Source organism: Ixodes scapularis, unplaced genomic scaffold, assembly GCF_016920785.2.
Source record: "Ixodes scapularis isolate PalLabHiFi unplaced genomic scaffold, ASM1692078v2 PGA_scaffold3__209_contigs__length_174095766, whole genome shotgun sequence".
NCBI classification, from domain to species: Eukaryota; Metazoa; Arthropoda; class Arachnida; order Ixodida; family Ixodidae; genus Ixodes; species Ixodes scapularis.
In genome coordinates, this window is record NW_024609868.1 from 20797170 (window position 1) to 20825156 (window position 27987).

Below are 27987 nucleotides of genomic sequence, written 5' to 3' on the forward strand. Positions count from 1 at the left end.
CTTATGCATCTGTCACCCCCCTGCAATCTAATGGTAAATGACTGGTAGAGCTCTCTCGAAATATTGCTTCTTAGCTTTCCCAGAATTTGTTTTTTCTATTTCCGGGGTGCAAGGGCACCTGTCGCAGTTGATAGCTAAATTGCCCGAGGGGGAACTCCTTAGTGATAGCGCGTGCTCACTTGCCTTTTCATTTCACGCATCTGTCCGTTTGGCCCATGTACCCTTTTACGCATGTCATTGGAATTTCATGTACGACCGAAGATGCACATTCCACGAATTTTCTAGAGTGTTTCTTTCTGCAAACGTCATCTTCATCTTTTTTGTTGTTAATTTTTTGGCACAGGCTGGACACCTTCTCTGGGGCCGAAAACACAACCGGCAAATCAAAGTGCGCCGTCACTTTTTTTTAGGTTGTGTGAGACCTTGTAGATATAGGGTATAACAGCGGGTCTCACTCTCCTCCTGGGCTCCTGTGCTTCCTCTTCTTTCTTTTTCATTTTGGAAACGAGTGTTTCAGCCACTTCTTGAGGAAAATGATCAGGGTAACCCGACAATTTTAGGCGTCCCACCTGGTTGCAAAAACTACTTTTCACGGTGTGCTGGCACGACTTGGCAAAAAATGCCTTCAAAAGGGAGTAAGCAATCCCTCTTTTAACCAGCTTAGAATGTGCTGAATTAAAGGGCAAGACCGTTTTCTTTGAGATTTAAGTTTAAATTTTCAAGAAGAACATCTGTGCTAAGAGTACAGACCACGCTCAAAGAAAACGGTCTTGCCCTTTAATTCAACACACTCTAAGCCGGTTAAAAGAGGGACGACTTCCTCCCTTTTGAAGGCATCTTTTGCCAAGTTGTGCCAGCACACCATGAAAAGTAGTTTTTGCAATCAGGTGGAACGCCTAAAATCGTTGGTTTACCCAGATTGTTTTCTTCAAGAATTGGTTGAGACACTTGTTTCCAAGATGAAAAAGGAAGAAGAGGAAGCACAGGAGCCCAGGAGGAGAGTGAGACCCGTTGTTATACCCTATATCTACGAAGTCTCACACAACCTGCCAGCACCAAAAAAAGAAATTAACAACAAAAAAGACTGAGGTGACGTTTGCAGAAAGAAACAGTCTAGGAAATTTGTGGAATGGCATCTTCGGTCGTATACGAAATTCCAATGACATGCGGAAAAGGGTATGTGGGCCAAAAGGGCAGATGCGTTAATGAAAGGGCAAGATAGCGCACACTATCAGCAAGGAATTCCCCTTTGGGCAATTTAGCTATTCACTACGACAGATGCCCTTGCACCCCGGAATTGGAAAAAACAAAAATTCTGGGAGAGCTAAAAAGCAAAATCTCGAGAGAGCTGTACGAGTCATTCAACATTGGATTGCAGGGGGATGACAGATGCATAAGTGTCCAGTCAGTAACAGACAAGAAATCCGAATTCTTGCTCGAGAAGCCCGATTAGGTGTATAAATAGTGGGTTGTTTCAATAAAGATTTAGTTGAAAGTAGCCCTTCGTGTTGTCTCCCTTACTTTGTCCCTGTCTTGCAACACATTTTATCAAAAAAGTAATTGTTTTAGGTTTGGTATTTATTTTATTTTATTACTTGATTCCAAAGTCTGCTGCTCTCGCTGGTACGCTTGTATTCAAATAAAAGAATTTGCCTTTGCAGACCAACTGTGCCAATAGCTCAGGGACTATAGTATCCGGCTGCGACCGCACCAAACAAGAGTTGAGGTGAAAGTTTGAGCCCCGGGGGGCTTGAACTTTATACCTTAACTCAAGCGACCACTCCAAGCGGGTCACCCGTTCATGACACTCGCAACAATGCTCATTCGTGACAACTTTCTTGTGGAAAACGACCCATAAGACACATTCTGCATTGATTAAAAGAGGTCCGAAGTTTCACGAACTGGAATATCTGTGCAGCTGGGTGGCCGAAACGCGATACAATGCAATTCACATAATGCTACTGAGAGAACCTGTAAATCTTATCATTATGACCGATTATCATTGTATACCTGGACTAGCTTCTAAAAATGCCCGAAATAATGACCCCACACTTTGGGGGCATTATTTCAGCACGCTTCCTTGGCAATACCGCAGATGTGTCAAACCGTACGAAATTAGCTTTCAAATATGCGTTTTCTTTATTTTTCTAGCTTCCGAAACAAAACATACAAACAACCGTCATGTGAACCATACATAAAAGGCAGCAAATCCAGGATTCTCACGGAAAAGCTAAGAGATACCAATGTGCAGCGTATCCAGGTGCTACGCGTGTGTCAACCAGCCACCTTTTTCGTGCACACAGACCGTTGACAAAAATTGCGAGAGAAATGCCTTAAATGAAAAACAAAGATGGACGATAATCGAAGACAGCGTAGAACGACATCGTCCATGTCTCTGCAATCGACGGCAATCGACGTCGCGGGAATGCGCTGCCGCCGCGGGACGGCCAAGTTGGTGCACGGAAAAAGCTCACACCTTGTGTGTTTGGAGGAGGTTCCAACCAAAGTGCAAGTTTGTCTGCTTCTTGCACAGGGGTTGCGGTGACGTCAGAACGCCGAGTTCTTATTTGTTGATTGAAAAATATAGTGGGTAGACCTCGAGACACCTAGCATCGAGGTCTACCCACTATCCTTCCAATCAAAGCCAATTGGAGCTCGGCGTCATTATGACGCCACCATAACTCCCGTGCAAGAAGCAGACAAACTTGCGCTCCACATAGTTTCCGACAGAGTGAGAGCGGCATGGCACGTCGTTCAAACAACTGCTCCGTGCCTTCCGTCCGCCGTGCTTTGGCCGTGCGCACACTTTTGAGGTGCACGGTTGCAAAGAGTCGTCGAAGGCAGGGAGCTCACGCCGGAGGCGAGATGACCAACGTTCCCCCCCCCCCCCCCCCCCCTTGCCTTGCCGTCCTCACCTCGCCAGCTACCTTAAACAAATCTGAGGGCAGTTCAAAGAGGTGGGACAAGGTAAGAAATGGAGCCAGACTGTTGCAGCGATCCTGGGGTTGCCCCTCGTCGTCGCTCTCCTCCTCGCTCGAGTTAATGCTGAGCTTGACACTGGTGATCCATGGTTTCCGTTTCCTGAAAGATTTCGAGATGGAGGGGTAATGTATGCGTGCGCATTTATGTTTGTTTTAAACGGCGTCCGCAGCGTTCGCCGGAGGCTGCGGCATTCAGTTCGGCGAAATGCCCGCATTTGTAAGCTAAGTGAGTATCAGAAAATGTGTTCCTTCGACAGGTGCGGCGGTTGCTGATACCCCCGTTACTGGTGACGAAAATGCGAAGCAATTCACGGATGACCCTCCTGGAAACTGCCTCGGTGGTTCCTAGGCAAAACGCCGGCCTACGGGTCCCCAAGTAGAGGGTTTGAATCCCGGCCAGGATGCTCGCAATCCGACAAAGGCTTATTGTGGAGGAGGCGCCGTGTAATCAAGATTTCGGATGCACATCAAAAGATTACCGGGTGATCAAAATGAATCCTCGATCCTCCGCTGGGGCATGCCAGATGTCCTTCGTTTGTTCGTGGCACGTTGGCACGTAAGATCCCCAAGTTTGAATGTCGACTTAGACCTCTCGGAAGCGTAAATGCGACCATGCCGCGTGTCTCGACGCGGAAAAGCGCAGGTGTGAACTAGCTTTTCCTTCTACTTGAGCAAGCTGTTCATTGAGACTAAGCAATAGTGAAGCCGACTACTTACATTTTGCGTGCTAATGGAGGAGTTATTATCTTCCTAACTGCCGAGGTTGTTTGTGAACTGGGACAAGGGCCACCTGTCTTGCCTGCCGACTCTGCAGCGCCCTGTAAAAAAATTGTTGCACATAACAACAGCGTTAGTGACACCAAGTAATGCCCTCATACAAAAAATTCAATAGTAGTAATGCCCTGATACAAAAAATCCAATGGTAATGCCCTGATACAAGAAATCAAATGGTAATGCCTTCGTACAACAAATCTCAACGGTAGTGCCCTCTTACAGCAAATCCATTGGTAATGCCCTCGTACAACAAATCCAATCGAAACTTGAGTACTGCAACACAGGACAAGAACCTTCAAATTCCAGTTGCCGTTAAATGGGTACTCCAATGTCTTCTCCACAGTCCCCGATTTTCCTGAATACTGTTGAACCTTGATTTAACAAAGCCCGATTTTACAAATTTCCCGATTGAAAGAACAAATTCGGATTCCCCGTGCAGCCTATGCCCGAAAAATGTCTTTCTCGATTTTACGAAGTTTCCGCTTTAACGAAATAATTAGCGGGTTCCAGTGACTTCGTTAAATCGAGGTTCAACTGTATTTGTTAAAGACACCAACAAACATTGCTGAAACAGTAACCCAAATATTAAGCCAAAAAATAAACTTTCCTTTTTTTGCAAAGTTATTGAATTAGGAATTTGGCATTCATTGCATTTTTTGAAGTGAAAACCTCTACTTGCAACAGTGAAAAAGTGACGCCCAGGGAGACAGGGGTTCACTCTTTGGATTGTAGGCTTTGTCCCCAAATGATTAAAAGCACTTTCAGGGTGTCGAATGAATGCTTTTGGAAGTCTGCCCTAGCACTTGCACAGCAGCACGAAACAAATGCTCGGCACAATACATTTTGAGACTGACTGCTCGACCTGCAAACTTGCCTTCCCCCGACGTCGGGGCACTGAAAAGCGTGGGTGTATTTGAATGTTAGTTTTAGCAACATTTTCACTCAAAGACTTAAAGAAAAGCTATTCTGAACTTCGCAATATTAAAGAGCGTACCAGAAAGGATAAAGGCAGGCGATTGTGAAAATATAGCTAGTTTGGGTAGCTCGAAAATTCGCCGGAGTACCCCTTTAAGGCAGAGAAATCAAAATTGGTAACCAAAAATACTCCGTTTTTGCTAACTAACGCACATACTTCGTTTCAACGCAACATGGACCCGACGGCCAATCAGAACGTCAGAGTGAGGTTCTGATTGGCCGATACGCCGTCATTACATGACGGTGTATCGTCATCGTGTGTTCTTGCAGTCACATGCTTCACTCCACCCCTTAGATTGACAAATGGAGGACATAGCACTCTGCTTTTGCCAAGTGGTGCTAAAACTGCGTGTGGCACTCGTCAAAATAGAGATGGTGTGATCATCAGCGACAAAGCGCATGATACCACCACCGCACAATTATCATCCGCGTTTTCGGTTAACTTTAGCGCACCACCGCGCTTCAAGCCTTGATAAAATTCACTCATTTATTTATTTATTTACTTACACTGGGTCCTGCTGTGCCCGTTAGGGCATTATAGCAGAGAGAGGGTTACATAAGCAGGTATAAAATACACTTGGCGAATACGTCGCAGGAAATGACAAGGATGGCAACAAATTCCAATCTCTACTTGTACGAACCAAAAATTATGATTGGCAGGATGACACAGTTTCCACTTTGAAAGGAAGGACTAATCTCCGGGACACGTAGTACGGAAACGTTAAGTATTTGTCCTTTTGGATGGTGGTCAGGTCATGAAAAAAAGTGTGGAAGAATTTCAACCCGAGGCTTTTTCGTTGGGTAGCTCGCAATGACTGGTTTAGCTCCTCTTTCATTTTAGAAACGCTTTGACGGAATTGGTAGTTCTTTAAAACAAATCTAGCGCTCAGGTTTTGAATTGCTTCTGTTTTATCTATTAGCTTGTTTGTAGTGGGGTCCCAGACAATGCATGCATAATCAAGCATTGATCGAATAAACGTAAAGTAAAGGGTAGTTTTTAGTTCTTTACTACATTACCTGAAATTTCTTTTAAGGAAACCCAACATTCTGATGGCCCTTTTTAGTTAGATAATCAACATGTAAGTTCCACATTAGATACAATCTTGTGCGCAGCAAGCACGAGGACAAAAGAAGAGAATAGGACACAACAAGGCACAACTTTCAACTGAATTTTATCGGATATGTGGTCCGGTATTTATAGTCTCAACCATAGGCGTAGACTATGGGGGGGCAATGGGGCTCGTGCCCCCCCTAGTAAAATCCAGAAGGGGGGCGGAGCCCCCCCCCTCCCCGCTTGGGCAATGATCCTCACCGAGACGCTGCTTATGTGCCATATAACGAGCTTCTAGTAGCGGCATGAAAACAAAATAATGCGCATGTTGCCTTTATTGACAAAATACATGGGAAATGGGATTCCAGCATGTTTTCGTTAGCTTCAATCTCCAGTTCTGGCAAAAAAATAATGCGCAGCACCCCCCCTGGGAGAACTCAGCCTGCCCCCCTGGGAAAATGGAAAGTCTACGCCGCTGGTCTCAATTATCGTCACAATGACAGCAAACAAAACGACAAAAGCAAAGGAAAACGACCATCACTAAGCATAATTGGAAAGTAACACTACCTCGTTCTCAGGAAAAACAATTCCTTCTCCGATAACACAATCGACGACATAGCAACACACGTGTCTCCTAAATAATCAATGTGCTCGGCTTCTACAATTTCTCGTGTTAACGCTGACTTGCATTTCCCAATTTTTACGCATCTATCCAACAGTGGGGTACAACTGCATGTCCTGCAATGCAAGTCAAGGAAGCCACTGTTGGATGGATGTGTAAAAATTGGGAAATGCAAGTCAGCGTTAACACGCGAAATTGCAGAAGCCGAGCACATTGATTATTTAGAAGACACGTGTGTTGCTATGCCGTCGATTGCGTTATCGGAGAAGGAATTGTTTTTCTTGAGAACGAGATAGTGTTACTTTCCAAATATGCTTAGTGATGGTCGTTTTCCTTTGCTTTTGTCGTTTTGTTTGTCGTCATTGTGACGATGGTTGAGACTATAAATACCGGAACACGTATTCAATAAAATTCACTTGAAAGTTGCGCCTTGTTGTGTCCTATTGTCTTCTTTTGTCCTCGTCCTTGCTGCGCACAAGATTGTATAAGATGTCAAACGAACTTGCCCAAACAACCACTCTTCCACATTAGATTTTCGGAAAAAATGACACCCAGGTAGCGAATGCTTGGCACGCTTTCTAATGTGCAGTTGTCCATTCTATACACGTGTCCTGGTGTTGACTTTACTTTTCTAGAGAATCGCATATGCTTGCATTTTCTTACGTTAAGCTCCATTTTCCACTCTGTACACCATCCAAGACAGATCGTGCTGCAATATGTATTGGTCATCGTGATCACATATTGTTTTATAAAGTATACAATCATTGGCAAACAGCGTAACATGCCAGGATATATTTTCAACTACACTATTAACATAAATCTGAAAAAGCAACGGTCCCAACACCAACCCCTGACGTCACAGATACAGGGTTTGATTCGCATCCATTCAAAACTACAGATTGTGTTCGGTCACTTAGAAATGCCTCCAGCCACAGTGTAACATCAAGATCAAGTTTCAGTTGCCATAATTGATTCACAAAGAGCTGGTGGCTTACCTTATCAAATGCTTTGCTTAAATCAAAAAATCAAAATGACCGCATCTCCACGTGGTAAATGATGTTGATTGGGGCGAAGCTCTGGTGGTGCTGATGATACTGATTTTGTTCATAGGTAGTGCTGATGATTCAGATTTTTTTTTATTGCTCATAGGTAGTGCTGAATTCCGGGTTGCATTTCGACTTCATTATTACTGCCTTATGGTCGGTGAAATGCAGAGCCACTGGTTCTTCTAGCGGATCAGCTTAGATCCGCTAGAAGCTGTGGGAATGCATCTCCACCGCTTAAGTCAACGGTCCATGTCAGAAAGAGAATGTGTGGTATGGAACGTGGTTATATACGCATTTGAGCATTTGATCGCAGCGCCCTCTCGTCTATAAACGTTGAGCCAATGCATGCAAAGTTTAACGCGATTATATACGCATTTGACCGCAGTGCCCTCTCCTGTACAGACGTTGAGCGGCTACATGCAACGTTTCATCCATGACATCCCCAGCTCTTGAGTTACTACCACATTTGAGAGCCCCCTACTCGTCCCGCAGCAGTCGCGGCCGAGTGGTTAAGGCAATGGGCTAGAAATCCATTGGGGTCTCCCCACACAGGTTCGAATCCTGTCAACTGCGCAAACATTTTTTCTTTTTTTAAGAAGACAGATGGGATGGCAATCAATGTGAGCACGGACGCTGGACGGACAAGGCTAGAGCCTAAGGAGCTTCGCCCCTAATACAATCTGCAATATTACCAGACTCAACGCTCACACACATATCATGATAAAATTCTGCTAGTAACGTCGAGTATGACGCTGTGGCCCTAAATCCGTGTTGATGTTTAGTAATGTAGTTGTGTTGATCTAGGTGCCGATTTACGTTGGTGTATATAATATGTTCCAGCAGCTTACAAGCTATGCAACTCAAAGTTATGGGTCTGTAGTTTGCTACATTGGTTTTAGCTCCTTCTTCGTGAATAGGAACAACATGCTGTTTTGCAGTCCAAGGGAAGCATGTGATTGGACAGTGATTGGACAGACTCTTCGAGAATATGCATGAGGTATAGGTAACAGGCCATAATCTGGGAACAATTTTTCAGTGTGTGTGCTGAGAGGTTAAGGGCCCTTTGCTTTCGAGGTTTTTATTTCTTGACGAAATTTTCCGATTCCGTTCACATATAGGTCAATTCCAGGTATCTTGTAACGAATTAGGTTTGATAGAGGAGGGGCACTTACGGGAGGTGTCGAGTCACTAAAAAGTGAAAGCCGTTTACAACTCCCTGTAACACCGAATTAGAGCGCAGCTCTTGAGGAGGAGGAGGGAAGGGTACTGGGGGGTGAAGTGACCTGGGGGGGGGGGGGGTCACGTGACCTTGGGGGGTCACGTGACAATGCCGATGATGTCATCAGTGACGTCACTGATGACGTCATCTGTGATGATGACGATGACAATGCGGATGCCGGTGACGTCATCAGTGATGACGATGACGATGCGGATGCCGGTGAGGTCATCAGTGACGCCACTGATGACGTCATCAGTGATGATGACGATGACGATACCGGTGACGTCATCAGGGAGGTCACGTGACCTCGGCGGGGGGGGGGGGGGGGGGGTCACATGACCCTGGGGGGTGGTCACGTGACCTCGGGGGGACACGTGACTTTGGGTGTTTGGGTGTCACGTGACCCTGGAGGAGGGGTCACGTGACCTCTGGGGGCCACGTGACCTTGGGGGGTCGCGTGACCTTGGGGTGACCTTGGTTACGCCGACGCCGCTCAAGCCGGGATCGGGCCCCTAAGAGCTGCGCTCTAAAACTGATTTAAAGTGGTTGTTAAAAATGTTTGCCTTGTTCAAGTCTTCGTTACCAAAAAAAATCACCATGAAACAATGTTGAGATAGAGGTGTCAGTTTTCTTGTTGCTCCCAACAAACCTCCAAAACTCCTTATGGTTATCCGAAAGGCTGTCTGTTCAGTCTGTTGAAATATGACTCCTTGCACTCTTTAATTATTTTTTTTATAGCGTGCTGCCATTGCCGTAAGTTTCACTTTGTTGGAGCTGGTTCTATTCTTGCAATAGCGCTCATAGGCTCTTCTCCAAGCGGCGACTGCTTTTATAACATTATTGTTGACCCAGGCTTTATTTTGCTTTTTCTAACCTCTTATTATCTAACATGGTATATATCTTTCAACGCGTGGTTTTGGAAGACGCTCAGCAAGGTCCTAATTAGGACCACAAGTTTATGTTCCCTGATCAATAAGGTTAATACATTTTAATTAATTACTCTACTTATCAAGATGAGTACCCCAATATTATGGTATGCCGCCCTGGCTGCATAGCTAGCCTGCACAGATCACGTTAGTGTAGGTTTCGCAGCTTCTTCAAAAAACAGTCAGTAAAGCCAAAAAAAGACAGTCTGTGTACATGATAGTGAGTAAATTAGGATGAAAAGACATTCCATCAGATGATGACAAGTAGTGCAATCGTAAAGGTACCTGTCTGCTCGACGTTGAACGAACAGATGAAGGGACGTTGTTGGAAGTAAAGGAACCACTGTTCGTTCCCGTCACTCCCATGCTCCTCAGCTTGCTGAAGGGTGGCGATCGGCTGTGCAAGGCACTGCTCCTTTTTGAAATGCTGCACACACACACATACACAAAAAGAGAGGTCAGAGATGAAGAGCAACTCCCGACCCGTGGTTTTAGTGAGCTACAAAAAAAGGCTTTTTTTGTAGGCTTTTTTTTTTGTCATTTCCCTAACGAGAGACGACCATGCTGCGGAACTTTCACGGGTGTTTCGAGTGGTCTAGGGGTCATAAGAGATGACCTCCACAGCTTGAACCCACTAGGAGCTTCAATGTGGCTGCCAGTGTTTATGACACCCACCTGCATCTTTGCAAGTCTCTTAGCGAATCGCCAGCTGCCAGTATAATATGGTTTTAATATCAGCTTCGAGTACCCTTCTGTTTTGATTTGACTCCCGGCAAAACTGTCGACACCCAAATTGTGAATTTGCATGCAATGTCCTCTATACCTGACGGCTGCCCCGCACGTGTCGCAGATACACCTTTTTTATGCATCATCTAGGAAGGCTCTGGCGACATTGCAATATCAGCTGCTCACCTCTAGCTCATTCGTCAAGCCCACTCATTAAGCACAGCCAACAATGCGAACGAAAACATATCATAGTTGTTCGCTTGTTAGGGGCTTAACTCGTTTCGTTCCCTATTTAGTAGGTGAAAAACCACAATCATAGGGTTGTAGGTTGATTTAACTTTTAACGAATGGTTTGCGATTGGAATTGCAGTATATTCACGGCAATCATTGTCAGAGGCTAGATCAGTTTAAACATGTGGCAAAAACAATTTTCCATAAGGTGAAAAGTTTTGAGATATTATCAGATCAGCTCTCATATTTTTCTCTCACTTGGTTCCAGAGCTAGACGCAAAAAAGAGTGCCGCAAGTCCCGGCCATAACGATGCTTAGAAGACTAATATAGTCACATCAGTCACATAGCACGTTTTTGGTGGATGGGCCGACTGAACACTGGCTAGAGTGTGATGAGGTGCCAGAAATGAGTCTGCCGCTCTTCTATGCACAATTGTGAGAAGAGGTTTCTGGTGCTATTTTGCAGAGTTCAAGAATTGGGCGACAAAAATGCGAAAGTCGACTGACAGAAGTTTTAAAACCCAAAAAAAAATAGTTCCGAAAAAACTTTTTTTTTTTTAATTTGTTTGAATTAAGATAGACACACTGCGAATAAATGACAACTTATTGATGTTTTTTTTATTTATGGCCATATATTTTAGTAGTTTCATGAACTTGTCAACTTCATTTTATGTCTTTGGTTGTGCAGTGACAGTACCACCCAAGTTCCTAACCGCAACGTACAGATCACAAAGCAATGAAATAGGCCAAGCTAAACCCAACACGCAGCGAACAGTGGCCTGCCTCAAAACTTCAAGTACGCCGGTTGACATTAATGAACCCCAATCAGCTATTTTCCCAGCCACAAACACGGTGCTTCCTACGTCTGACATCTGCCAACCTTATTAATGTGTGTATTTTCAGAAAAAAAATTAATGTAGAGTAAAATGGAATGCACATGAGCTCGTGCCAAACGACGTCTAGTAAAGTTTTATTTTCCATCCCACTTTTATCGAGTTGCCGTAGGACTGCAACAAGAAAGAGTCTGGAATTCCTGTACCTCGTGAATATCCTGGGAGTTTAGGATTGGTTACACTACCTCAAAAGCGACGGCGGTCTCAACGGAGATGGCGGCTCGGGTGTGGCGGGCCACGGCTTGCTCGAAGGGGAACCTTTGTAAGCCAAGCCCTGCGACATCAGAGAGAAAGCCGTCTGAAAAGAGACTGTGTACTGCTTCACAAATGCAAACGACGAAAAAAGAGAGTTGCACCACTAAGCAAGCCAGAACATGTTTGAGCGCAAAAACGAGGATTCACGAGATATCCTGCGACAAACATCTACACGATAGCTTCCTTTCAGAACTGCTAGGCATACAGGCCTGGGTTGTCAACCATTTCCCTATGTTAGTTGGGCTGATCAACCACCTGCAACACTCCGAATGCACCTCCGCTTGTACCACACTCAAAATCACCTCAAGAATGGTAGCAAAACAAATTGATGATGGAGGCCAATTTGTAGAAACTACAGGGGTGATTATCTATGAATGCGATAGCATTTATCGCTGCACACACGAGCAGGTGTTCGGTTCCCCGCTAAATTAGCGGGGAACCTGCATTGGCGCGTAAGTCACGTGACAAATTTTCCGCTAAATTTAGCGTGAAAACTGGATTGGTCAATTTTCTGCTAAATTAGGGGGGAAGCTGAATTGGTGCGTAGGTCACGTGAAGTCAATTTTGCACTAAATTTAGTGGAAAATTGACTCCATCAGAGGCGACATACATAGGCAGAAATCTGTGATGAGTAGCTTAATAATGCTATCGCATTCAAATTCCGGCTCTTCGCGGGACACTAATAATTTTCCTCCTTCGTGTATTGAAATAAGATACTTGCAGGTGCATCTTAGATTAGCTTTATGTTATTTTATCGAGACGTGCGAGCTTTGAACAGCAAAAGCATTGTTTCTTCCTTCGACAACCAAATCTTGTAAGAACTACTTCGCACGGCGCACGAATAATTAGCAGAACTTATTTTTTTTCTCTATGTAACAATGAACAGAGACAGATTTGCGTTTGAGTGTGACCAAGTACACTGAGCCCACTTACGATGAGCGCCATCTATGGGGAGGCCCTGGGACATTTCAGACCTGCCCATATATTAACTTTTTACTCGCCATCCTCTCTTCACAGGCTTGAAATGGTCCTTAGAATGTTACAAGCGGCCCTTTCCGATAGATGGTGCGTAGATTCAACCTCCTAAAATGCCGTAAAACCTTCTGTCTAGTTGTGTGCAGATTGGAAGAGGTCCCGGGCTCCCCAACAGATGGTACTGGTGAGTTCTCTCATCGTAAGGGGTCACAAGCAGGCATTACGCAATCCGCCACCGAGTCTTTTTACACTGCCATGCAGACCCCGTCTATACATATTACCTCGAGAGCTTCCCTACGTCCCTCCGACCGGCTCGTAAGGGGCCGTAGCACTCGCATTTCACCAAGTTATGCAGTTCGGAGTGTGGTGTCACGTCTCGACGTACCCGTCTTCTCGGCGTCGGACCGACTGATGAAGGGACGTTGGCGGAAAAAAAAGAACCACCGGTCGTCCCCGTCGCTCCCACGTTCCTCGGCTTGCTTGGGGACCACGATTCGCACCGCAGAGCACCGCTCCTTTTCGCAACACTGCACACACACACACAGAGAGAGGCCAGAGGAGAGTTACTCCCAACTCATGTCGTCTGTCTTTAACAAATTCAAAGCAAAGTGTAGCGGCCTTTTTCACTTCCCTAATAAGAGGCGATAAGAAACCACGGCCCATGAGGCAGTTTTACGCAGCCCCTGGTATTAGGAATATTACTAAATAAAACTGTGCAAGAAAGGATCCGAGAGTGATGATGTTCTTTCTTGGAGATTGCGCCGGGACCCGACGACGGAGGCAGCCGATGGTCGCTGACGGAAGAATAAACCAGACAGGACTCCGCGGGTATGGGGAAGAAAAAAAACACGTCTATTTACAAGTGAAGCTAATTTTCGAATGTCACAAAAAGGTCCCACCACGTGCTGTCCTCGTCTTCTTCTCTCTCTAAAAAATGTCCCCTGCCCCAGCTCGCACGAGCGTCGCCAGTTCACCCACACACAGGGGCACACGTGCAAACGCCAACACGCAATGGAAAGAAAACGAAGCTCGGTCCTGTTCCCGCGTCCACTCACGGTGATGGCGGGGCCGATTTTCACACCTCCCGACTAAGTATATTTTTTAGACCCGAAATGTCAAAAATAATATATATAACATCTAAACTCAAACGCGAACGCATATCAGTCACACTTTGCACAGAGTTTGTGACTCGACCCGTCAGAATCCAAACTATCGAAAAAATTTACACCAAAATGCAAATCACACGCCAGTAAAGTGATTCTTACTGTGCCCGCCAAGGCTCCAAAGCAGTGACGAATCTCGCGCCGAGACTAGCGCAGCATCTAGCCTCCTAGCCTAGGCCTCTTTGCCGACAGGTTATTCAAGCCACCCAGATTTCGGCGGGGCTTGAATCGGACGGTGTGTAGCTGGTTCCGGAATTTCTCCGCGCAAGAGCGACGACAGTTTATACTCTGTCTAGATTTACGAATTAGGAAGGGGCCTCGCAGGCGGTCGCCGTTGTTGACGTCTTCTGCACTCCCAGCTCTCTCATACGTGGTCGGCTGGCAGGTGGTCGAGTCTTCATCAGCGTCCCTAGCTATATTCTGGGACATATTCATCTCGAAGACGGTGTCCTCGTCGCTGTCCCCGCTTTCCCTGACATGTTCACCGTCCGGCTGTGACGTCAGCCACCCTAACAAGATGTCCGACTTCTTGTCGACACCCACTTCCCTGACTTGGTCACTATCAGCTTGCCAGAACGTCTGCCGCCAAAGCAAGATAGTCGGTTCTCTCTCGTCGTCGACGTTCACGTCCTCGTCGTGATCATCCTCCGCTCGAAGAAACGCCTGCCGCCCAGGCAATAAATTCGGTCCTTCGTCGTCATCCACGTTCTTGCCATCGTCGTCCTCGGCTCGCCGAAATTTCCGCCTCTCGGAAGATACCCTCGGTTCTTCTTTGTAACCGCCGCCCATGTTCTCAACGTGGTCGTTATTGGCTTGTAGGAACTTGTGCAATTCAGGTAAGATATCGGGACCGGCCTCGACGTTGTCGAAGTTCACACATGGGTCGTCCTCAGATCGCCGGGACGCCTGCCCCCCAGGCCAAGTGCACGGCCTTTCGTCGTCGACGTTCACCTGCTCGTCGTGGTCGTCCTGGGCTCGCTGGGACATCCTCCAGGCATGCGAGACGTTCAGCTCATTTCTGCCGTCAACGTGCGCCTGCACAGGCACGCAGCTGCGATTGTTCTTTGACGACCGCTTCGTGTCGTCGGCTTGTAACAGAATCTGAGGCGCCTCGCGGACCGATGGGTGCAGCCTCTTCTGGCCTTGGAGGTTCAAGTTGCTACCGTCGGTCTTGCCCACACCGGTCGTCACCTTGTCGGGCTCACAACTGGAGTCTTCCTCCACAGTGACATTCTTGGCGTCTACTCTTTTCTTGTAAAACCGAAGTTCTTCGTCTGGCGTCTTCGTCCGGGGACATTCGCGGGAAAGGTGCCCCAATTCCTTGCATTTAAAACACTTCACCCCATAATATTCAGGTATAATGCCCTGCCTTGGGTTCTCGTGTTTTTCCTTGAGAGAAGTGGTGGTTTCAATAAAGGGCCTCGAGACCTCAGCTCGCGACACTCCGAGCTCTAACAAGACCGATTCTTTGACCACACCATACCCACTTCTCTCACCCATGTTCAGCCTATTCACTAGTGCACGGATGCTCTCCGTGAAGTAAGGTCGCACAAGATATCCTCTGAACCGCTCAGGGACTTCGTATGCCTCGAAGACGTTTTCTACGCCATCAAACCATCTTGGCACTAATAAGTCGGACGACGGCATGGGAGTCAGCACTCCCTTCATCAACCTCGAAAAGCGAAAAACTTCATCTCGGAGGTTGAACTCCACGTCGCCTCCACTGGCTCGCCTTTGGTTTTCTGAGCGTAGATGTTCTAGTTCTAGCTCGAGGCGTAACAGCCGTTCTTTCTCCCTTATAAGTTTTATCTCCTCTTCAATTGAGCTGTATGATCGGACTCCTCCGTTCCCATCCCCTTGTGTCTGCGAGTTTGCCACTAATCTACTCAAAGGTGACAATTCACCTGGCCCGTCAACATCCCTATTCCGACCCCTATTCTGCTCTGGCGTTAGAACCGGCATCCGCCGCTCTGCGCTGTCTGTATCCATGGCGGGCACACGTCAAAGAATCACCTTACCGTAAGGTCAACGATTGCCGCTGGATCACAGACGCAGCCCGCTGCTCAGAATAGTCAGGCACGAAATGATGTCCGAGGTGTAGACTCAAGCGTTCCTCGCTGGAGTGGGACGGCATCCGGTCAGAGGTAGCTATGCCACCACGAAGTAGCTCGGTGGTCCAATCTTCAAGGAGCCCGGTGGTCCAGTCTTCTCTTTAGAAGGCTCCACCAATGCCGCGTCAAGTCGCTGTCCGCCGATTCCGTTGTGAAGATCACGCCGCCGGGGTCCGCTGACGCAATCCTGTCGACTGCGCCAGTGATGATGTTCTATCTTGGAGATTGCGCCGAGACCCGACGACGGAGGCAGCTGATGGTCGCTGACGGAAGAATAAACCAGACAGGACTCCGCGGGTATGGGGAAGAAAAAAAACACGTCTATTTACAAGTGAAGCTAATTTTCGAATGTCACAAAAAGGTCCCACCACGTGCTGTCCTCGTCTTCTTCTCTCTCTAAAAAATGTCCCCTGCCCCAGCTCGCACGAGCGTCGCCAGTTCACCACACACAGGGGCACACGTGCAAACGCCAACACGCAATGGAAAGAAAATGAAGCTCGGTCCTGTTCCCGCGTCCACTCACGGTGATGGCGGGGCCGATTTTCACACCAAGGACAAGTGGAAGACAAACGAAATGCTCTGTTCCAGCCTGTCTCCGGTTTGCCCTTGTTACCTTTTTTGCACCGTATTATTTACTCTTGTCACAATGTCTATGTTCTGTACAGGTCAAAGCTGGATGACAGTCTTCGTAACTACACAGCAATCGTTATCAATTGAATCTCGTAAAAAAAATAAAAATAAAGTCAGTTGCCTTCCTTGTGGTGGGAATGCTTTCCTTGAGAACAATTATGTAGGGGAAAATGTCCAATACATAAAGGCTGTTTATTTGGTTCAGTTGCACAAGAGAAGGTTTTGCACGAGCGAGCGGTGTTGGTGCGGGTGCTATGGTTTCTTGTTCCGAAAGTGAACCTGATCCTCTCTTCACACAGACACCCGCACCCTCTGGCGAGATGCCGGAGCCAATGCTGGTTGGCAGCCGCTGGAGGCGAAATTGAAACTGAACTTGTTTGCCAGCCACCAGAAACAAGCCCAAAACTGAACTTGCGCGATGTCCACCAATTCAATGTTTGTGGTTGCCCGAAGCAGGAAGGTAGTAGGATACAAAGGAACCAAAAAGCTCCGGATGATTATGTTGAAGAGGACTTGGGACTTGGGCCTGCTTTCAGACTCATTGTCCATGGTTAACAAGTATTAACAAGTATTAACAAGTTAACAAGTACGATGAGCGTGAAGCATTTTAAGGAAGTGTCAAAATTGCAAATCAAATTTAACCCTTAGTTTTTCATCAGTATTTTTCACCGATAATCACCAGTTTTAATATCTGCACAAAACAAATACACCAATTTTGAAAAAAAAAACCAAAAAAACACAAACCTTTGTTTGTGTTTCTTAGGAACACTGGAAAATTTACTGCCTAGACATTAATGGACCCCAAACAAAAAAATGTTCCAAGACACAAACATTCTGCTCCCCATGTCTGATCTGCTGGCCTTACTTGCAGATGCTTAGCTTTTCAGAATAGATGAATCCGGAGTAAAATAGAACATACATAGCTGGTGCCAAAATGGTGTCTATGGTCGGTGATAAGTTAAAAGCGCAGGACAAACTCCTCCCCTCCCCCCCAGAAAGCCCTCCGCTCTTTCCACTTTAGCAGAGCAAATGCTGGAAAGGAGGCGAGTTCCTTATTGCTAGTTCTCCAGTGTTCATTCTGTTAAAGTGTAAAGAAAGGGAGGAGGGCTTAGTGGGAGGAGCATGTTCCGCATTCTTAACCTGTAACAGACTATAGAACAGTTATATATTCAATCCAACCTTTATTGAGGGCTGCAGGACTCCAGCGAGCGAATGAGTCTGGATCTACTGTTCCTCATAAACATACGGCGATTTTAGAATCGATTATACTACCTCGAAGGTGACAGCGATTTCAACGGAGATGGTGGATCAGGAGTGGTAGGCCACGGCTTGCTTGAAGCGGAGCCCTTGCAAGCCAGCCCCTGCGAAATCAAAAAGAAAGTTGTTTCAAAAGAGATAACGTAAAGGTTCACAAATGCAAATGAGGGTACAACATAAAGGACCCACCACTAAGCAATCTACGATATGCAGAACCGTCTAAAAACAGGTATTCATGAGAAGCGATGCAACAAAAATGTACAACTCAACTTGGGAATAGTTTTCCCACGTCCTTTTTCTTCATTTCTGCTTCAAACTAGCAGAAATGTTGTATTGTTCGGTTCAGCCAGATTTCTTTCATCTATGGCTATGATGTTGTACTTTTTTAAGACAGAATATGTTATAGCGCTGTTTCTTAGCAGTTTCCTGTCATGAAAGAGCGTTGGACAAATTGACTGGACACGAGTGCCGCATCGGCGCCCAGCAGGAACTCGTGCCCGTGCTGACCTCCATCAGGCGACTGAAATTGCAGCTCTATGCAGAGCACAAGTTCGTCTGCTTCTTTTCCAGGGGTTGTGGTGACGTCAAAATGCTGAGTTATGATTGGCTTTGATTGAAGGATAGTAGAGAGACCTCAAGGCAGCATGCTTTGAGGTCTATCAACTATCCTTCAATCAGAGCCAATCAGAGTTCAGCGTTCTGACATCACCACAGCAAAAGAAGCAGATGAACTTGCACTCCGCATAGCCTTGTTCATCCAGGAGTGGTTGAGTGAGTGGGCTCGCACATACGGTGGGAGTGTGCGCGGGAAGTGACAACCAACCTCTTAGAAATACAACAATCCTTATCCCTTCTATATCTCGCTCCAGAAAGAAAGAAGAGGCATGGAATAGCGGGATCAGAGCTCAGGTCTGCGAGCACAAGAAACGCAAACTCCGCGTTCCACTCCTGCTTGAACGCTGGCTTGGCAGGGCTTTCTTTTAGAGACACTACGCACAACGATGTTTGTGCTGTCGAGGCACAAAATGCGTACCAAATTAATCCATACAACACCACCGCAAAACAACACAAAATACTTTTTATGTTACCACAGTTCTTGTCACGATAGTCTGGGAGAAGGGTAAATTATTTAAATGGGCTTTGGGTAGACCAAGCAGTCACATCATCCACGCAGCAAAACAATACACAATACCTTTTGTGTGTAAAGTATACAGCAAGATCAACCACCTACACCACTCTGAATGCCAGTGTTGCGGAATGGGTACCCCCCTTCCCTTCCAGCTTCCTTCTGAGAAATTAGAGCTTTTGATAATTTCATTCCTTTGAACTTTTAGGAATGGAGACACCGGGCCCGCTTACTGTCCTGCAATGGCCAAACTCTATCATTCCACTCCGATAATTCTTAAAAGTGAAAAAAATGGCTCTTGACAGCTACATCATGTTAACGAAAGAAACAGCATAAAGCTGATGTTATAAAACGTAGAGACAACTGCAAGAGTATGCAAAATGCTTTCCCAAAGCACTTATTCTACTAAGCCAAGCAAAGGTCCCACAAAGCGCTTCATGGCTCTTGGTGTCACTGTCGACATTGATAGCACAATCAAGCATAAAAGGCTTGCAACAGACGCCAGAATTTAAAGCCACCCAGCTTCTCCGCAAACAAATACTCTCTACACACATATGATCGACACGTTTGTCTGATAAGGCCTTAAAAATGTCGTTAGTGGGTGGGACAAGAAGCTATCCTGCTCTCTGCTTCGAGTATATATGAACAACAGCACCGCTAGCACGCTGTTAGAAGCGACACCGCATACACCTCCCTCAAGTCTCCATGCACGGCTGCAAGCACACAAAACTGCTGACAAAGTGCAATCGCTATAGCGCCAACACGAAGAATTGTATGATTATATTGGGAACATGTCTTAAAACATATACTTTTACATTTGCCGTACAATTTTCATGATCCTTAATATTCAATTCAATTCTTTATTTGATTTCTATGCAAGCACTAGATCTGATAGGTCAAAAGCTACACGCTAATTGTGCATGGTTACAACAGTTCCCGTTTTTGTGCCTCGCGGCGCTGGGAAGAACACTTTGTTCCTTTAAAACTTTCCAGTTTCTGCTTCACTGGGGGCGCGCCACTTTCATCCTTGTACAAACATGAGCCGGCCAGAAAATCAAGCCGTCAGTCACCTGAAGCACAGCGATGTTGTTTTCAGAGCCACTTCGACCGTGCGATAGCATTGCGCCAGCAGGCCGCAGGCAATAGTTATAAATTGAAACAGCTCGCGTAAGAACCAAGCCCATTCCATTCCCACTCCGTTCTGGGCAAGAGGCATCTAATTCCATTTCCATTCCATCCCTCCCCGCACTGCCGCCATTACATACCCCTTCCATTCAGAGGGTGCGAAAATGTAAAATGATTCCGAAATCCTTCAAACCCCTGAGTGGCGACTCTGCAACTCTGCTGAATGGATATCTGCTTCTATCACAGTCCCTATGACTCTCCCAAACGGACCTCGACTACACACATTACCTTGCCGGTATAGCCAACGTTGGAGGCCGAACTGTAGTGTCCACAAGGAGTCTCAGGTTCCAGGCTACCCCTGTCCAAAGAAGAAACAACGGCAACAATATAAGCTGGTGCGTAATGCAAAACCTGTCGATTAAGGCATATTTTTAGCACCAAGCTGGAATTACTCTGTTAGGCTTCCTTAACTTTGACAGCTGTCACAGTACCTTTGTGGGGGACCCCTAGAATTGCTGCGCTGAGCCGTGCCTGTTACATATCGTTCCATGCGCTGAGCACTAGAGGGCCGACCGACATTCTGCAACAAAGCAGAAACCTTTGCACTCCCTTCTGTCCACTGGCAACACAAATATCACAGGAATTTTTTTTAAAGCAGATACTGTGGCTACCAATGATGTAATATGGTAGCATATAAGGTTCTTATACGAATTGCAATGGGGAAGGGGGGGGATACAAAACTAAGAAGTAAAGTGGAGGAATGGAATATAATTTTGGCAAACATACATATTTTAAGCCTGATTGACCTGAGCCAACACACAGCTAGCTTGCATGCAGTCTCATTCGGCAACGCAGGTGGTTATGCCCATTCATTGCTTGTTCTGGCGTGCTAGTTGAGAGGTGTAAATTAGTACTGTAGAGGAAAATGCACATGGCAGGTAAACCACAAACATGGCAGAACAGATCACATCAGTGCAACCTATCCATATTCTGCAGGATTTTATAAAGGGAGTTCACTGGTAGCCACGGGGGATTTCAGTGAATGGCGTATTTGAGTGCGCTGTTCACAGCGCATGCTCAGGGCGAGCTCAAACTTGTGGGCTGCCAAGATTGGCAATCTTGACAGTGCGAAATGCACATTGCAAAGACACTCTGGAAGTTGTCCGTTAACATGTGGCTCCAAACAAGCCGCTGCCGTCAGCACAACGCATATAGACACTCTTCACCTCTTGCAAATCTGGTTTCTATGTGCACTCAGTGCCAACACCTTCTGCGGGCAAACGTGGACCAGTTTGTAAACAATGAGTTGGCCGGTTTTGTGCGACGGCTGCCACATGTGTGTTTAAGTGTGTGAATGTTTCTTTTTGCTAATACATTTTTTTTATGTTGCCTGGTAATGCAGCACCACAGGCCTCAGGTCTTTCTATGTTGTCACAGCCCCTCAGGGTGGAAGATTATTATTATTATTATTATTATATGACAGTGTTGGGAAACAAAGAATGAAGTCAATAGGCTAAGTATAACCACAATGGAAAAAAGTTTAGCTGGGGAGAAATAGAACTGTACTGTTTTTCACCTCGTTTGGTGCATTGCTCATACGCTGCACGAAGTAGTTCTTATGAGATTTGGTTGTCGAAGGAAAAAGCAATGCTTTTGGCGTCTGAAATGTGCATGTCTTGATATGATAACATATGTCTACTCTAAAATGTACCTACATATATTTTAACTCTACACATAAAGGGGGAAATTAGTAATGCTCCACGAGGAGTCAGACATTTATTTACTACTATTCTTGAGGTAAAACGAGTAGTCGTATAAACACCTTGAATTCTAGTGCTTTGCAGTTGGCAAATAAACTGATTTGGTATTTCGGCTAACTGAAATGTGTAAAAAAAAATTCAACATGGCAGCAGTCACAAAAGTACAGGATACAGCCAAGTTGGTTGAGTGTGTGCTACTATTGAACTTTCACAATGATTTGGCAATGTGCCACACTGTAAAGATTGTCTTTCTTGGTAGATGGTACGCAGAAGCTTGTTTTGAGCATGCACCATGAACAATACACTCAAACATTATGTCTAGTGGATACATTCATGACAATAGACGTTGTTACCATGCTTGGTGTGAGACTTGAGCCATCAGATCCATCGTGGATGAACTGCCTGTGATTAGGGACTGGGTTCACCTGCCCAACACGCAAAACAAAATGGCAATAGGAGAGTCCTCTCTCGTTCATGGCCAGGGATCATGGGGTGCCTACTATCTGCGCTGTCTTTGCTCCCTGGTGATAATATTATACTTTCTTTCTTCCTCTTAAATCAAATGACAAAACTGAAAAGAAAAGAAAAACTGACTCAGATGCGACAGATAATTCTAAACCCTCCTGCTTGTCTCAAGTGCTACAGTCCTAGTGGGGCAAATAGAGCAAAATCTAGCCTAAAATGTAGTTTTATTACAAAGTACAAAACAGGTTAACTGAAAAGCATGTTGGTGAAATTGGCTGACAACAGAAAGAATAAAGCAAACTTGGGATGATGGACGACAAACATTTCTTTCAACTAGAAACGAGAAATGTTCGTCATCTATCGTCCCGAGTTTGTTTTATTGTTTCGGTGGTCAGTCATACAAAGCAGACCTGACACAGAAGAGGACCAGTCGGGTCCTATCACAACTTCTTTTTTTATCTTTCGCACGCGCACTCGTCAACATATTCATGCTTACTGCTGTCTCGACGGCAACTCTCCCTCACGCGGCCCTGACGTCACGCAGCTGCGGTGGTGCTGTCGACGGCACTGCGAATGCGCAGACGCTTCACGCGCAGTGCCCACACCTGGTGTGGGCAAAGGTGGGCTTGTTTGTAAACAGCGTGTCGGTCTATACTCCGTTTCACCTTATTTTATTGGGCAGGAGATCGAACTATGGAGGGCGCTCTGACCCGTTTGTTTTCCCCACGCTCGGTGTTTACTCAACACAAGGCCTGTGCCCATGCCGACAGGCCTTATGGGCATGGCCATGTCATCTTCTACAATAGAGCGCGGGGCACAGTTTAATGTAAAAAATACTAACAATCGACGAAGCGACGTTAAGTGCCGGATCTATCCGCAGAGAATGCGAGCTTGACCCACTTCGGCTTTTGTGCTGAGCTGGGATCGTGCATGCTGCATTGTTCATGCAGGCCGTAGTGGAAACAACAGAGCCCCTCCTCCCCCTCGCCGGAGAGCACAAACTCCAGCCGAACGCTGACGCAGGGTTCGGTTATGTCGGCCGAGCGCTGCGTCATTGTATTTGTTGTCCCCATCCGTGTAGCTGTTAAGTTAACCGCTTGGGGCGTCACGGTCTGTCCTCCTCCCCAATACCGCACACAAGGCTAGAAGCGCGAGCTCATAGCGTTGGGAGCTACTCTTAACGCACGAGAGCTTGTGCCGCCGAGATGTGCCCTAGAGCAAGGAGCTCGCGCTTGTAGCTTTTCCTGCGGTACATCACAAGGTGAAAAAAAAAAAAAAGTAAAACAAAATGTCAAGAGCTACTGCCAGAGAGAACACGCAGGCCTAAGCAAGGCCCCAGGGTGCGTAGCAGTATCTTCGTAACATCTATGTTTTTCAAACAACGTGCGGGTACCTCACACACAAGGTGTGAGGTACCCGCACGTTGTTTGTACACGCACCTATTCATTGAGCTTCGTTTCAGCGCAAATTTCAAATCAGTCTAAGAATGGTTGGAAAGTTCTTTTAACTATACTCCGTTTCACCTTCCGTCCGAGCACAGCGGACGCTAGGAGCCATCCCAGCCAATGCGGCGTTGAGGGAGTGTCATGCGACCTTGAGCTCCCTGTGTCGCCCCGCCCCACCGGCAGGTCACGCGACTTTCTCCCGGCGCTGGATCGGCTGGGATGGCTCGTGGCGTCCACTGCGCTCGGACTGACGGTGAAACGGAGTATAGCACGGGCCGTTTGCTGAAGCAATAACCGCCCTGGAGGCCTTTCTGGCCAACTGCGTTTCTGAAAACCACCTTCGGATTACTGGCCGGGCCAACTAATGACGATGCGAGCACCAAGCTAAGAAATTGAAAGCAAAACACACAAAGGGAACGACGACGGACATGCGAGTACGAGTTCGTACTGGTTCGTACATGTCTGTCGTCGATCTCTCCATAAAGGTCCCCTACGCACATTTGCGTTTGAGAGCGTTTGACTGCGTTGCATCACGAAACGAAAGCAAGTCACCGGCACAACTGTGCTTCGTATGAAGCGTGGAATCCAGTTCAAGAAATAGCTTGGCACGACATAAGAAGCAGGGATGTCCCGGTTTCTCGCAGCCGCAACGCAGTCAAACGCAACCGTGCGTAGGGGCCTTTATGCTTTACACGCCCGTCGAAAAGGGACGCCGGCTCACCTGCTCCGAGCAAAGAACTTGGCGACGCTCGTCCTGTTTAGCGCTGGTACTTTTGTATCCATCAACCAAAGGCCCCAAAGGCACCAGAAGTGTCAAAATCGTCTAACCGGCTACAACTCACAGGGAAGCGATGCGATGCACTTTTTAAAAATGGAGCGGCTTAGAAGCGGCCAGCGTTGGCACCGGCAATATTTTGTGACGACGCGAGTAGGCTGGGTAGGTGGCGCTACCAGCCTCCAGACAAAAAACGAGTAGCGCGGCGTAGCGCGGCGCGAACACACATGGCGCCACCATCGAGGTATGGTTGGTATCATAGAGTTATTATAATGTACGCTAGAGGTTCAACTGGCGCTAGTGTCTATGCGACTTCCGTGACAGCAGCCAGTCTACCGACAACAACCAGTCTGCTTTTCCAGTCTTCCTGTGTATTCCTATGGGAAAGCGCGCGTGCATTTTGTCTCTTCGCCGGAAAATAACACAGGACACTTTGGTTATTTGGGTCGTACCGAATAGTATGTACCTTGATTAACACTGTAAAAGTGTAATTGCTTTAGTTAGAGCATTTTTCTTCATCACTGACCGATGTTTAACTTTACTACATTTCAGTCCCAAACGTGTGTTCCGCAGCAGGTGTGTAGAAACAAGCGACGATTCGAAGCAAAATTACAATCGAAAGGAATGTAGAGTGTGTTCAAGGCTCGCCAGCAATCCGGTGACGCTTATATATTGATAATATGCCAGTCCTGTCACTATATAAAAATGACCCCGTCGTGCATGAGCGGATAAAAACATTCAAAACGGAGAGAATAAAGTCCGTGGGCTATAAAAGTTGTCTCTTCGTATTGTTTTCTCTGCCGGGCAGCTTTTATCGGGCACTTGTTCTCAAAGATTTCAAGCGTGCGAGTGATATTTTGAACGTAGAACAAGCAGCTTCGCTCAGAGCAGAAAGAATAAAACGGTACTTACTTATTTAAAATAGGAATAGATTACGTGGCCTTCAATTAATTTTGATCGTATATGCACGTGTAGTTACTGATCCGGTGTTACTGCGTAGTTCTTGCCGTCTTTCTTAATTTCCAGATGTTCTTCGTTCGCTGAAAAACTCCGACGTCGTGTTCGCGCCATAGAGTTATTACAATAAACGCTAGAGGCTCAGCTGGCGCTAGTGTCTATGGGACTTCCGGTTGCAAATTGAAGCAGACAGCATGCAGTCTACTTTTACAGTCTCCCTGTGTATTCCTATGGGAAAACGCGCGTGAATTTTGTCTCGTCGCCAGAATATAGCATTAATAACTTTTATTATTTCGGTTGTACTGGATAGTATGTACCTTTATTAATATTGTGAAAGTGTAATTGCTTTAGTTACAGCATTTTTCCTTTACCACTGAACGATGTTAAACTTCGCTATATTTCAGGCCCAAACCTCTGTTCCATGGCAGGTATGTAGAAACGAGCGACGATTCTAAGCAAAATAACAATCGAAAGGAATGTAGAGTGTGCTCAAAGTTCGCCAGCATCCCGTTGGTGCTTATATATTTCTAATATGCCTGTCCTCTCACTATATGAAAATGACCCCGTCGCGCATCTTTACAAGTGGTTAAAAAAAAAAAAAAAAAAAAAAAAAAAAACGTTCGAAACGTAAATAATAAAGTGCGTGGGCTACAAAAGGTGTGTTTCCTTATTATTTCCTATGCTGGGCAGTTTTTATCGCGCACCTGTTCTCTGGCTTCTCCCTATTTGCAAAGATTTGGAGCGTGCGGGTGATGATTTGAACACAGAACAAGCATCTTCGCATATATTCATGAGCAGAATAAAGCAGTACTGATTTATTGCAAATCGGACTATATTACGTGACTTTCAATTTATTTTGATCGTCTGCAAGCACAGGGAGTTATTGATCGAGTGTTACTGCGTAGTTCTTGCTGTCATCTTGGTTTTCCAGATATCCTTCGTTCGTTTGGCACGTATATCCCCCATGCTGGAAAGCGCTGACGCCGTGTTCGCGCTAACAGTGCCCGACAGTGCACATAAATACATGTACGAAGCGGTTTTAGCACCGTTTTTCATGCCACGATTTTAAAATAAAAACGCCGTAACTGACCAATTATTTCATCTGCGTGTCTGGGAAATGTTCCAATGTGCCTAGTAGGTACGAATTATTTGTGATATCTGCTCTTATAATCGAGCGCAGAGAGGAAATGCACTCGATTTTTTCCATAGAAATACATTACCGGAAGTCAATTTCGGACTGCTTGCTGTCTGCTTCAATTTGCAACAGCACACTAGCGCCAGTTGAACCTCTAGCGTACATTATAATAACTCTATGGTTCGCTCTAACAGTGTCCGACAGTGCACATAAATACACGTACGAAGCTGTTTTAGCACCGTTTTTAATGCGATGAAGTTGAAAGAAAAACACCGTAACTGACCAATTATTTCGTCGGCTTGACTGAGAAATGTTCGAAGCTACCTAGTACGTATGAATTATTCGGGATATTTGCTCTTATGATCGAGCGTAGAGAGAAAATGCACTCACTTTTTCCCATAGAAATGCATTACCGGAAGTCAATTTTCGACTGGTTGCTGTCTGCTTCAATTTGCGTCAGCACACTAGCGCCACTTGAACCTCTAGCGTACATTATAATAAGTCTATGGTTGGTATAGTACGAGTATGGGTACGAGCAAGGAGGATAGAAGGGTAGGAGAGGGCATGACGTCGGCCGCGTAGACCGTACCTAGCCTTCGTCTTGCTATGGGGTACTAGAATACACCACAGTCTAGCCTTCGATCTGATAAAACCTACCGGACGGAGCGCGCGCAAACTTGCAAGGACTCCTACTACAATCAACCATCCATCTCACACGTGACATGTCACGCGCACCAATCGCCAGAGAGATCTGCGGTCACGCTGGGCACAAAATCGTTTAAACTTTTTTTTTTACTAGGCTTCACCAATATTGCAACGTGCCCCCTCCTAGTACTTCTAACCTCCTTGTGCTGAGCCAACAAAAGTGGCTGTGATGTAGAGTAACTTCCGCTTACTCTCGTCCCCGACCGCCAAGTGGGCATATCCAATAGACCCTTTCCGAAATTCAGTCTGGCCACTTTGATCACTATCATCATCATCCGAAAAATGGCATATGTGCCATACCAGGCTAGCGGCTGTACCGCACTGGCTAAATTTCTCATCTACAGCTGGGAGACTTGTCGCCCCTGTGAGGCAGACCAAGTTCTAGGCTGTATAAACACACACACAACCAAATTAATTATTATTATTGAAGATACTCCTAAGCTGAGGATTCGAGGCACGTTGCGAAGCCGGAATTGAATGCAAGTGCTGCGTAAGCGTTCGTTTCACTAATTCGGGCCCAGTGAACCTGGTAGGGGCACAAAATCGACTTCGAAACCCCTTGACTTATAGAACTTTATCAAGGCGTCTGTCTCGGCTGGCGCATCGTTCTGACTGGTTGCATCTTTGTGGGATTGTAGGAATCGACACTGGAAGAAATC

At 46.2% G+C, this 27987-nt stretch overlaps 1 protein-coding gene across 4 annotated transcripts in view; it reads right to left on the minus strand.

Moving 5' to 3' along the window:
- The window catches only part of LOC8030822 (probable serine/threonine-protein kinase mps1), a 60025-nt gene extending 34545 nt beyond the window's left edge, over nt 1–25480 (minus strand). Inside the window, exons 1-10 of one of the 4 annotated variants that reach the window (XM_040500554.1) lie at nt 24478–24667; nt 22200–22417; nt 20578–20666; nt 20375–20444; nt 17851–17939; nt 13060–13201; nt 11630–11718; nt 9880–10021; nt 3699–3799; nt 2987–3081 (exon numbers count right to left, since the gene is read on the minus strand). In XM_040500554.1, coding sequence (XP_040356488.1) covers nt 2987–3081; nt 3699–3799; nt 9880–10021; nt 11630–11718; nt 13060–13201; nt 17851–17939; nt 20375–20444; nt 20578–20666; nt 22200–22322 — 940 coding nt within the window. In that variant the 5' untranslated portion in view covers nt 22323–22417; nt 24478–24667. Of the gene's footprint in view, nt 1–2986; nt 3082–3698; nt 3800–9879; nt 10022–11629; nt 11719–13059; nt 13202–17850; nt 17940–20374; nt 20445–20577; nt 20667–22199; nt 22418–24477; nt 24668–25443 lie in introns of those variants that run through there. The other 3 variants (XM_040500555.2, XM_040500556.2, XM_040209192.3) reach the window with 3 other exon arrangements.
- Between the last annotated feature and the right edge of the window lie 2507 nt (nt 25481–27987).